The 12,984-nt window shown below is 40.1% G+C and overlaps 1 protein-coding gene and 1 pseudogene across 1 annotated transcript; one reads left to right on the top strand and one right to left on the bottom strand.

The window, feature by feature from the left end:
• Window positions 1-235: 235 nt before the first annotated feature.
• On the bottom strand, window positions 236-1,261 carry LOC146073274 (uncharacterized). Its single transcript, XM_083180456.1, has one exon. It carries the CDS (start codon window positions 1,259-1,261, stop codon window positions 236-238), a length of 1,026 nt encoding a protein of 341 aa, XP_083036582.1.
• A 9,372-nt stretch (window positions 1,262-10,633) lies between these two features.
• On the top strand, window positions 10,634-11,732 carry LOC146073276 (uncharacterized; annotated as a pseudogene).
• Window positions 11,733-12,984: the final 1,252 nt, after the last annotated feature.

A 12,984-nucleotide genomic window follows, 5' to 3' on the forward strand; every position in this document is an offset into this window, starting at 1 on the left:
CTGCCCTCAAGGTTGTGTGTGTGCACCCATTGAACAGTCCCCTACATATGACAATACACATGTACAGACACATAAGATCAGAGCCGCCCGGATCTGCTGTAAAATTTCATCTTATGCTGTGACAATAGCCCAACATCGGACCCCTTGTGAACGAAGGGGTCCGAACGAACAGACATGAATACGGTCCCTTGTTTCTTAGTGAAACACTTGTTACATTTAGAACATTAATGTGTTTTTATCCTGTGTGAATCCTCTGATGAAGAAGAAGATTTCTCTTGTCTGTAAAACACTTTCTGCATTCAAAGCATTGAAATGGTTTCTCTCCTGTGTGAGTCCTCTGATGTTCAGAAAGATGTGATTTCTGGGAAAAACATTTGCTACATTCGGAGCATTTATATGGTCTCTCTCCTGTGTGACTCCTCTGATGCCGAACAAGTGCTTGCCTGGTGATAAAACACTTGCTACATTCAGCACATTTATATGGTTTCTCTCCTGTGTGAATCATCTGATGTGTGAGAAGCTCTGATTTCCATTTAAAGCATTTGTCACACTCAGAGCACAGATGCGGTTTCTCTCCTGTGTGACTCCTCTGATGTGTGAGAAGCTGTGATTTACGTGTAAAGCGTTTGTCACACTCAGAGCAAAGATGTGGTCTCTCTCCTGTGTGACTCCTCTGATGGATGAGAAGCTCTGATTTACATGTAAAGCGTTTGTCACACTCAGAGCAAAGATGTGGTCTCTCTCCTGTGTGACTCCTCTGATGTATGAGAAGCTGTGAGTTACGTGTAAAGCGTTTGTCACACTCAGAGCACAGATATGGTCTCTCTCCTGTATGACTCCTCTGATGGATGAGAAGATTTGATTTACATGTAAAGCGTTTGTCACACTCAGAGCACAGATATGGTCTCTTTCCTGTATGACTCCTCTGATGGATGAGAAGCTGTGATTTACGTGTAAAGCATTTGTCACACTCAGAGCACAGATGTTGTCTCTCTCCTGTGTGACTCCTCTGATGTATGAGAAGCTGTGATTTATATGTAAAGCATTTGTCACACTCAGAGCACAGATGTGGTCTCTCTCCTGTGTGACTCCTCTGATGTCTGAGAAGATTTGATTTACATGTAAAGCGTTTGTCACACTCAGAGCACAGATGTGGTCTCTCTCCTGTGTGACTCCTCTGATGTGTGAGAAGCTGTGATTTATATGTAAAGCATTTGTCACACTCAGAGCACAGATGTGGTCTCTCTCCTGTGTGACTCATCCTGTATTAGATAAGATACAAATTAGCTGTGGAAGGTTTCTCCCATGCAGAAAATGAGAATGTCTTTAGAGAATCCTCCAGAGGTGTATAGGAAAACACTATCTATAGTTGGCTTGATCAGAGAATAATGTCCTTTTAACAATGTCTTGTAATGTTCTTAGCAGAATTTCTGGATTATACCTGTAACACACAAAAAAAAAAATGAATTTCAAATACAATTGTATTGCATAAAGCACGACATGTAATAATAGATTATTCAATGCATGTCAGACTGTTATATATCCATGGCAATAGGCAAACATCCAAATGGTATATCATAGCAAATACAGTGGGCAAGAAATAGCACAATATAATAGTCAGTAATGTCATTCCATTAATATACAAAATAAATATGATGCCATTTCTCATAAATGAGGAATTAATACATGAAAACTCCTCCAAGAAACCTTTGTGGAGATAATAGCAGTATTGCTGTCCATAAATATATCATAAGCCAATGCATGAGAAGATAAGAAAGGGGCAGGGGGTGAGAGGAGCCGCACATGAGAAGGCTAAAATTAGTCCCTGTCCTATGTTGTAGGGAATATTTCCCAAGACTCTCTGTTGTTATTCTACATTGGAATTCCCTTGGTAGAGTGGAAACATAACCTTCCTACATATCAAATACACCTGGTGCTAAGTGTTCTCCATTCAGAGAAGTTTCTATCCAGTCCCAGACAGATATTGGGCCCAGGATTATAGTCTATAAAGTGCAATTTGTCATAAACATAGTTCCCATTTCCCATGAAGCAATGTATAGATTGAGTAGTGCGGCCAGTGCTGCTGACTGTCTGAGAAAAGGAAGGGGCCCTGTCTATTATGTCAGTCCGGGGTCCCACATATTCTGATGGCAGCCCTGATCCTAATGATTGGCCATCAGCTGTGAATGGAATATAAATGACTATGTGATCTAGGGAGAAATTCCTAATCAAAAGCCAAAATTGACATAGTAATGGGCAAATATAGAAGCAATGGAGGAACTATATATTCTACAAGGACTGGATATTTGGGCCACTACCTGTATATTGTTTCTGTGCTAACATTACCTCTTGTTCCTGTGTTAGTTTGTGGTGAAAAATAAACTGAGTGAATGTCTGGGTGATAGAAGCAGGGGCAAACGCAGGATTTTCAGAAGGGGGTTTCCAGAGGGGCGGAGCAAAGCATGGAGATGGACAATTAGGTGACCCAGTATATGCCGGGTCAGTTAAAGTATTATAGATAGACCAAATGTATGTAAATAATAGTAATAATAAATATATATATATATATATATATATATATATATATAAACTTCCCCAATGAAGAACGTCACTCCAGGTCTCTTTCAAAATAAAGTGCGGTTTTACTGATGCCTACGGCGTTTCAGGCCAAGCCCGTCTTCAGGACATACTCCTATACATATACATACATACATATACATACATAAAAGATTCCTGGTATCACCAGCAGTAGTGTTCTCCTCTGTGTCTTTCACATTGGACACAGAGGAGAACACTACTGCTGGTGATACCAGGAATCTTTTATTTGTTCCTTTGAAAAATTGAATTTAATCTCTACGGACCATAAAATGATCTATCCATTGGAGAAAATATTCTGAAAAATACTTAATTAAGGTCCCAATCTTGGACATCTATATAAGTGGAAACATACTGGCCATACTAATACCCTATTTATGCCAGAAATCAAACAATTAATTGATATTCTTCAGTCTTTTCTTAAAGAAGAGAGAATATGGATCAGTAAACAGACCTCATAAACGTGAAGCTCCATTGGGCGCCATCTAGTGACTGCCGGGATGCACAACACTCCTATTCCCCCATAAAGGTGAGGAGCAGCATTAGCCTTTTATTGTGTCAGATATATTATACAAATGATCCCACAGTATGATAGAGAATATATAGATATAGTCCATATGGTACTTATACATGATATTATATAACTGATAAAGAACACATAGAGATATATAATGTACATATTACTGATTATATATATTGTATCACATATGGTATTATACAGTATAATTATGTGACATGTAAATGATTCCTGCCCCTACATTACTGACACATACAATTTAGATGAAAAATTATAAAGTCCCATTAATATATTTATACATATAATGTGAACTTTCATGAATTTGTATATTGATTTATGAAAACTACACTGTCACACGTAGGATAACACCATATTAATCTATTATATAGTAATAATAACTAATTATATAATGGCCAAATAAAATGTAATTACTAATAACAAGGCAATATTCACAAAAGCATAGTAAAATTGATCGTGTAATTATCAGTATAATCTTATGTATAATATAATTACCTTACTCTGGGGATCCTTCCTCTGTCTCTCTCTTACTCCTCCGTCCTCCCAGCTCTCCAACCAGTAACTGATCCAGCAGCTGCTCCATCAGCTCCCAGTGGCCTGATACAGCCTATTTATAGTCACTCCTCCCCATCTCTCCCCAGTAGTTCCCAGGATGCCCTGCAGGAATTCTTACACTGAGAGGTGACATGTAAATTAGGGTCACATAACATTAGTATACAGTCAACAACCACAGCAGCTCCTCCTGCCCAGCTCCTTGTCTTGTAAATGAGGTGTAAATATTCCTAAAGTGACTTACTACAATGGGAAATGCTAATTACACCCTGGCAGGGTAACACCTTGTATAGTAATTAGATCACAGCAGCCTCTGGCATCCTGTTATGTCACCAATGGGACCTTTTGTTTAGGAGTCACCTATTGTCTGGCCATAGTTTCAGCAGAAAGACTTGTTCTGCATATCGTTAATAGAAGGAAAATCACTCTCTTTTTGTTGGTGCAGTCTTTTCAATGTATCTCCTCTATTCACATAATAGAAGATATTAATTGGAAATAGTATTAGTGGCTATCTACATTAGGACATGTGATAAAGTTAGGCAAGTTCTAGAGTTTGTAACCAATAATGGACAGGAAGGGGAGTTATTCCCACCTATTGAAGGTTATACTAAAACAAATGGGCCCCACACACAGCACAATATTTAGGCATTTTCTGAGCGATTTTAAGAAATCGCTCAGAAAATGCCAGAAAATGCATGTAAATCGCTGTGTATATAGCCCACACAGCGATTTACATGCGCGCCCCCGCCGTTCTGAATCTACACAAGATTCAGAACGGACCTGTCTGTCAATTCAGAGCAGTCGCTGAGATGCTCCTGCTCATCTCCCGCATGTGTGGCGCGGGGATGAGCAGGGCCATCTGAGCAACCGTCACTGAAGACGCCGCCAACAAGAAGCCCCTCTGTCACTCACCGCCCCACTGAAGCAGCTGCCGCCCGGAAGCATTCCTGCACAGCGCCGGGGCACTGAGCCCTGAAAGGCTTCCTTCACCGCGGCTCCAGGCTAAGGTGAGGGCTGGGCTGTTTTCTGGGCTGGGGCAGGGAGACCTCCACCTAAGGCACACAGAGGGACCAGGGTGAGTCCCAAGCACTGCGGATAACAGGGACCTACATCGGGGCTCTGCTGCGGCTGGTGATAGAAGCTCTCTGAGATGGGAGGGGAGAGAGGTGACCCCTGAGGCAGCATGGGGTGTACTAGCTGCGCTGCTGCACTGTTGGTGGCACTGGGCACTGTGCGGGGACGGGCAGCGCTGGGCACTGTGCGGGGACGTGCAGCGCTGGACACTGTGCGGGGATTGGCGGCACTAATGTCAGGCTGATGGAGACAAGGGAAGGGATGTGGGGCTCTCATGGAATAGAAGTAATACTCTGTGCTAGTGTGCAGTGGGCTCAGGTGGACAGGGCAGCGCTGTCACCTCTGATGTGTGTAGGAAGAAGGGAAGGACCTACTACTCCTGGCTCCCCGCCCAGCTCCCTCTGATCCTGCAGCAGCCTGCCAGCCAGTGCTCTCTCCTATGATCCCTGTCACCCTGTCACTCTGTATAGGGGATGGGGACCCCTATACCACATTATATATATATATATATATATATATACTTCACACACAGTGCAGTTTGATGGCATGTGCGGCTGTGACACACTGTGACAGTCGTGACAGATTTGAAATCTCCCGTGCTGAATCTCCCAATTTGAATCTCTGACACAAATCTCTCTGTATGTGGCTCATTGTCTGAAATGAGCCACAAGAGTGAAATCTCTTGTGCTGAATCTCCCGTTATGTATCTCTGGCACACATCTCTGCGTATGTAGGGCCCTTTAGCTTTTAAAAATCATATAATAAAATAGTGCACATATACACACATATATAACTGTCACAGACATCAATGGTAAAATAATCACATTCAGAGGTATAGTAACAAGTTTGTATATCCCAGTGAGGTGATGTAAAGCGCACTGTTGTTTAGTACAATGTAATTAATTATACTGATACTATTGGGGACATTTAGTAGGATGAGAGATTCATAAAGTGAGAGATTTGGTAAGAAAACTCCAGTTATTTTAAAGAGGCAATCATTTACACTGCAAAACCAGTTTGATTTTGCAGTGTAAATGATTGCTGCTTTAAAAAACTATTTTAACACGGCATATTGCCGATTTTTAACTGCTTTAAAACAGTACCAGCTGCAATATGAAAGCTCCACAATCAATTTACCGGTCACAAAATACCGGTATTTTGAAACGTGTTAAAAGCAGGATCCTACACGTTTCTGAACCGTTTTCCCTGCAGTCTGAACAGCTCAGAAACGGTATTTGCTACAGATGATAACCACATATGATCCCCGCCCACAAGCAGGATGAAAACACTTAAAATTATATTGTAGGGCTTTCTATGGGTGAAACGGGTTTTACCTGAAGGTACAAAAATCGTATTAAAACTGCAATATACCTTTACAACATGCAATATGAAAGGGGTTTAACTGGCTTTTGACCCATTTAAAAAAAAGTTTACAAAAATGAGTTGAAAGCAGGTTTTTACAATGTGAAACCAGCTGGTTTCACATTGCAAAAACCTGCTTTCAACCCGTTTTTGTAAACGTGTCTTAAAACCGGTCAAAAGCCAGTTAAACCCCTTTCATATTGCATGTTGTAAAGGTATATTGCAGTTTCAATACCATTTTTGTACCTTCAGATTCAACCCGTTTCACCCATAGAAAGCCATACAATGTCATTTAAAATGTTTTTTTTTCCCATTTCTGAGCTGTTCGGACTGCAGGGAAAACGGCTCAGAAACGTGTAGGATCCTGCTTTTAACATGTTTCAAAATACCGGTATTCTGTAACCGGTAAATTGACAATGAAGCTTTCACACTGCAGCTGCTCCCATTTTAAAATGGTAAAAACAAAACGGCAATATACCGTGTCAAAGCTGCAATGTGAAGCTGGTTTTAGTCAGTGGTGGGGCTGTTAAGGTGAAATAAGGTGAGATGTATGTATCAATATCTGTATGCACGTGCAAAAGCATAATGCCTGTAGAAAGGAGATATGGGGAGACAGAGAGGTACCTTTTTGATCTGGCTGATAACCCGTGTCGGAGTCTGCCTGAGTTACAGATGGAGCCAGGCTCCCTCTTGCTGGCGAATCACCAGAACGTCACCGCTGGCTATCCACCAGCAGCCCGGCTCTCCATCTGACTGAGAAGCGCATGCGGCGGGGCAATGGAAACCTGTCCATCTCCACTTCAAGGAGACGGACAGGGTGAGGGGGGGTGCGGGGAGGTGGTGGGGACCCCGGGTGACCGCCGACAATCCGGTGGGGACCCGGGGGAAGTGCCGTCGGAAGGGGACGCGCACGCATCTCATGCGCGTGCGTCCCCTTTCGCAGATACAGATGGCGGGTGGCGGGGGATGGCGGGTGGCGGGGGATGTCGTCTGCAAAGACAAGCCAGCTCCATCTGTAGCTGCTGTGACATCCGCCGTGCATGGTGGTTAATGCACCAGATGATTGTATCGCACAGGGGGCTTCCTCGGTGTCTGCGTTAGCATTTATAAAATGCAATGCTGGAGCCCAATAAAATGCAGAATTATAAATGCATATTCCAGTACAATTTTTTTGCCAAATTTTGTTCTATGAATTGCAAGAATTTATTTTGTTAAAATAAATGATTATTCTGAATTGCAGGAAGGTATGATGGAAGGTCGACGTGGGTTAGGTCGACAGCGTCATTAGGTCAACACAAGCATTAGGTCGATATGGGAAGGTCAACAGTCAAAACGTTGACATGGGGTTTTACTCTGTTTTTTGAGTTGACTTGTGCCGACAGGTGGTATTTCATGCCCTACCATCCACTAGGGCAAGGCTGGGCAACACCAGACCTCCAGATGTTAATGAACTACACATCCCAGGATGCTTTGCATTAGTTTTTTTTTTTTCTTTGCATTCACACATACAACCCATGTAACCCCCAAGGGACACGGTTCAAGCCATAGAAATAGAGCCATTCACACTGCCAAAAAAATACTCTGAAATGGGTAGAACCCTGATTTTTACCTATTACCTATTACACAAATACCGGTATTTGTTACACAGGTAAAGCCACCTGGAGCTTTCCCACTGCGGCTCTACCCGTTTAAAAAGGCTAAAAAAAGGCAAATTACCATTTAAGAGTTGCAGTGGGAAAGGGGTCAGTTGATGGTGATATGTGTCTGATGTTTAAACATCTCACCAAGAATCTCCTGTTTTATATGGGACTGGTCTTGCTGGTATATAATGCCATATGCCATATACCATGATGTGCTACTTATGGTTGGACAAACACCATAGGCAGGCTAGATGATGGTGGCTCCATCTGTATCTCCCATGGTCCCATCTTCTAATATGTAGAACAATGTACGAAAGGATTTAATACTTATAAAATATATTAGATCAGCAGCCAAAAACAGAATCATATCATTTATAAGGATCAGTATTTATTCAACAACAAGTATTATGGGGATAACTGTCAGTAACATAAATAGTAGTTACTGATATTGTTTGATTATAATCACTAAGTCATTTAAGTTCTTGATCATAAACATGGTAAACAATAAGTTTTGTGTCCAAATATGTGGCTAAATGAACTGCAATTTTGTATATATTGTTTCGGCTGAATGCTTGCATACACTGTAGCTGAATGCTTGCATACACTGTAGCAGTTTTGTATCAGTCACTGAGTTATAATTCCTTAGGCATATAATAGATTTAATGGATATCCTGAGCAGCATACAAACAATTACTAGGTCAATTATTGGTTGAATTAGACAATTGCTTTTTATAATTATAGTGTGAAAAAAGCTTTACACTATCTTTGTTTCATTTGAGTTTCAGAGAAAAAGCACAGTACACCATCTGTCATGTATTGTGACAAGGAAAGTACTATTATTGTATAAAGAGGTGGTGGGATAACTATCAGCAGCGCCACTGTGACGCACAACTGTTTGTTTGCGGTCTTCAAAGCAAAGACAGAATATCCTCTATCTGTGATAACTTGATCTGTTCTTAATCTATTTTTGAGTTTGACATCAAGTTTTACATCAAGGAAATATATTTTAACATCAATTTAAGACCCAACATATCCTTTTATATCATTACTGATTGGCATTAGGCATTTACAGTCAAAACTGTTTATAAATACATTGCAGCTCAACAATTCCTAACGTTTTTTTGATTTTTATATAAAAACAGAATGTTTATGGTTGTGTGACTATGTCTATAACTGTTATCATTTAAAACACTTTCATTTTCCTGCTGATATGTAGAACAAGTCTTTCTGCTGAAACTCTTCCCAAACAATAAACAAAAGGTCCAATTAATCTAATAAGAATTCAAGGTGTTACCTTGCCAGAGTGTAATTAGCATTTCCTATTGTAGTAAGTGACTTTAGGAATATTTACACCTCATTTACAAGACAAGGAGCTGGGCAGGAGGAGCTGCTGTGGTGAATGACTGTATACTAATGTTATGTGACCCTAATTTACATGTCACCTCTCAGTGTAAGAATTCCTGCAGGGCATCCTGGGAACTACTGTGGAGAGATGGGGAGGAGTGACTATAAATAGGCTGTATCAGGCCACTGGGAGCTGATGGAGGAGCTGCTGGATCAGTTACTGGTTGGAGAGCTGGGAGGACAGAGGAGTAAGAGAGAGACAGAGGAAGGATCCCCAGAGTAAGGTAATTATATTATACATGATAATATACTGATAAATATACAATCATTTTTAGATATTATTTTACAGATTTCTTCTTATCAGTAAGTCAAGATTTATTTGACCAATATATAAATAGTTACTATTACTATATAATAGAATTATATTTAAAAGGTGCATTACTGTGAACGTTGGACCTAATTCAACATGGGTCACTATTTATTATAATTGCAATCCTACCGATTATTGAATAACTGCGCATGCGTAGCAGCAACATTGCACATTGACACATGCAGTTTGTGGATAAATATCCATATACATAGCCGTCACAGATTGATTGAAAGGAAGACAATGTTTAGGAGTGGAAACATGGGGTTCTCTGGGTGTGCTTGTGAATATGCTGGGGTGCCAATGTGAGTCTGGAGAGGGTCTCTGATGTCAGCGATGACCACTTCCAGTCTGGCTCTTTATCAGATTATTGGAAGCTTTGGGCAACCCATACAATAGGGCAATATCACATACAATTCTTTGATTTTGATCGCATCTGTGCGATAAATCGAAGGACAGTATGCAAAATTATGAGTCCCCTGATGCGATGCGTTGGCCCGCCTATTGTATGTAGCATCGAAACATATTATGTCCTGCACATAATATTTCTCGAAATGCATGAACGATGGCATGTGGTTTTTAACAAACATAGCCTTACCTCTGGCCCAGAGGAGATACCGGAGGCCAGGGCTAGTTGTCCTGTGTGGTCAGGTTTTGTGTCCCTCTTCTTTTCTTCTCATGTATTAGTTCATAATATTTTTCAGGATAGCGATACTGTTATTATCACAGCAAAGGTTCTTGGAGGTTTTGTCAATAAGTTAAGTCATTCCCCATTAATGACAAACTGCATGCTTTTTATTTGGTAAATAGGTGGAATGACATTACTGACTCTTATATTGCACTGTTACTTGACTACTGTATTTGCTATGATATACCATTAAGATATTTACCTATTGTCCTGCATATATTTCCCTCTTGCATGTATAGAATAATGTACCATTACAATGGAGTTTAATTTAAAAAAGTATTAAATCTACCCTAGTAATCTTTATAATTAATAAGTTGACTTTTTCTTGTTACAGGACAATTAAAATACAGGATATTAGAATACATTGTTGAATGGACAATCTCTGATAAATCCAACCACAGACGTAATTTACACCGCTGGAGGATTCACTAAAGTTACTCTCATATTCTGCCTATTTGTATCTCATATAATACATGATGAGTCTGACAGAAGAGAGACCACATCTGTGCTCGGAGTGTGACAAACGCTTTACATATAAATCACAGCTTCTCATCCACCAGAGGAGTCACACAGGAGAGAGACCACATCTGTGCTCGGAGTGTGACAAATGCTTTACATGTAAATCACAGCTTCTCAGACATCAGAGAAGTCACACAATAGAGAGACAACATCTGTGCTCTGAGTGTGACAAATGCTTTACACAAAAATCATATCTTCTCATCCATCAGAGGAGTCACACAGGAGAGAAACCGTATCTGTGCTCTGAGTGTGACAAACGCTTTACATGTAAATCAGATCTTCACAGACATCAGAGGAGTCACACAGGAGAGAGACCACATCTGTGCTCTGAGTGTGGCAAACGCTTTACACGTAAATCATATCTTCTCATCCATCAGATGAGTCATACAGGAGAGAGACCACATCTGTGCTCTGAGTGTGGCAAACGCTTTACACGTAAATCATATCTTCTCATCCATCAGATGAGTCATACAGGAGTGCAACCATTTACATGTTCTGAGTGTAGCAAATGTTTTTCTCAGAAGTCACATCTTGTCACACATCAGAGGACTCACACAGGGGAGAAACCATTTACATGCTCTGAATGTAGCAAATGTTTTACCTCCAGTCAAGATCTTGTTCGACATCAGAGGATTCACACAGGAGAGAAACCATTTACATGCTCTGAATGTAGCAAATGTTTTACCTCCAGTCAAGATCTTGTTCGACATCAGAGGATTCACACAGGAGAGAAACCATTTACATGCTCTGAATGTAGCAAGTGTTTTTCCCAGATGTCATATCTTGTTATACATCAGATGAGTCACACAGGAGAGAAACCATTTACATGTTCTGATTGTAACAAGTGTTTTATCACCAAACTAGAACTTGTTCGACACCAGATGAGTCACACAGGAGAGAGACCACATATGTGCTGAGTGTGAAAAAAGCTTTACATGTAAATCTAATCTTCTCAGACATCAGATGAGTCACGCAGGAGAGAAAACATTCATATGTTCTGATTGTAACAAGTGTTTTATCACCAAACCAGAACTTGTTCGACCTCAGAGGAAGTAAGACAAGACATTTTCATGGTCTCCCAAAAACTAATTTCTTCCGCTACCTCCAACTGAGATCTGCATTAGGGACGCTTTTTAGAGATATTACTCCGCAATTCAACGAGTCGGAGATTAAAAAATTAATTAAATCCCCCAATAATAAAATAGTATCCAAGGGATATGGAATATTAATGAAGAACAAAAATAGGGAGGGTTTAATAAAGTTAAAAGAAAAATGGGAGAATAATGTCGGAGAGTTAAGTAACTTGGAGTGGTCTAGTGCTAAGAAGGAGGTGATAAATGCAACTAACTCAATTTGAGTGCAGCAAACCCAATTATTCATCCTACACAGGTCTTATATGTCGGCAAGCAGATTGGAAAAATTCGGGGGAAGAGCATCAGCAAATTGTCCAAAATGTGGCAGTTTACCAGGGACATTCATACACTTAATATGGGAATGTGAAGTAGTAGCAGAATTTTGGGAAAATGTTAAGTTAAATATAATAAATACAGGGATACCTCCTGAAACCCTGACCCCGAAAGGTTGTTTATTGGGTATAATATCAGAAGATACAGATAGGAATATTAAGAAGTATGTGATTAATCTTGTAGCAATTGCTAAAATCTTGGTGGGAAGTAAGTGGATGTCTAACACTGCACCGAATATAGAAGCTTGGAAAGCACGAGTTAATTTCATTGTAGAACAAGAGAGAAATCTAGCACGAGCACGAAATTCAAAAAAAACTTTTTATTCAATATGGAATTATTGGATCCAGTCATCCCTATATAGAAAAAGTACACAGGTTTAAACCTTAAAATCACTCACTGTTGGTACTAGGCACTTTATTAATATGGTGGTTTAAGTCTATGTAAATGGCAGAAATTCTGTGTAAAAACAGTCGTAACAATATAATAATTTAGTATTAGTTTAGAATACACTACCCCCCCCCCCCCCTCTCTCTTCATCTTTTTTTTTTTTTTTTTTTTTGGAAGTATTGGATCTTGTCATCCCTATATAGGAAAAGTACACAGGTTTAAACCTTAAAATCACTCACTGTTGGTATTAGACACTTTATTAATATGATGGTTTAAGTCTACGTAAATGGTAGAAATTCTGAGGAAAAATAGTCGTAACATACATAATAATTTAGTATTAGCTTAAGAATACACTCCCCCCCCCCCTTTTTTTTTTTTTTTTGTTCCTTCCCTCCACTTACTTAGACCTCACCAAGAGAACAAAGCAAATCCAGAGGCAGAGTAACTGCATAAAA

Source organism: Crinia signifera, chromosome 4 (assembly GCF_055691185.1).
Source record: "Crinia signifera chromosome 4, ASM5569118v1, whole genome shotgun sequence".
NCBI lineage: Eukaryota > Metazoa > Chordata > Amphibia > Anura > Myobatrachidae > Crinia > Crinia signifera.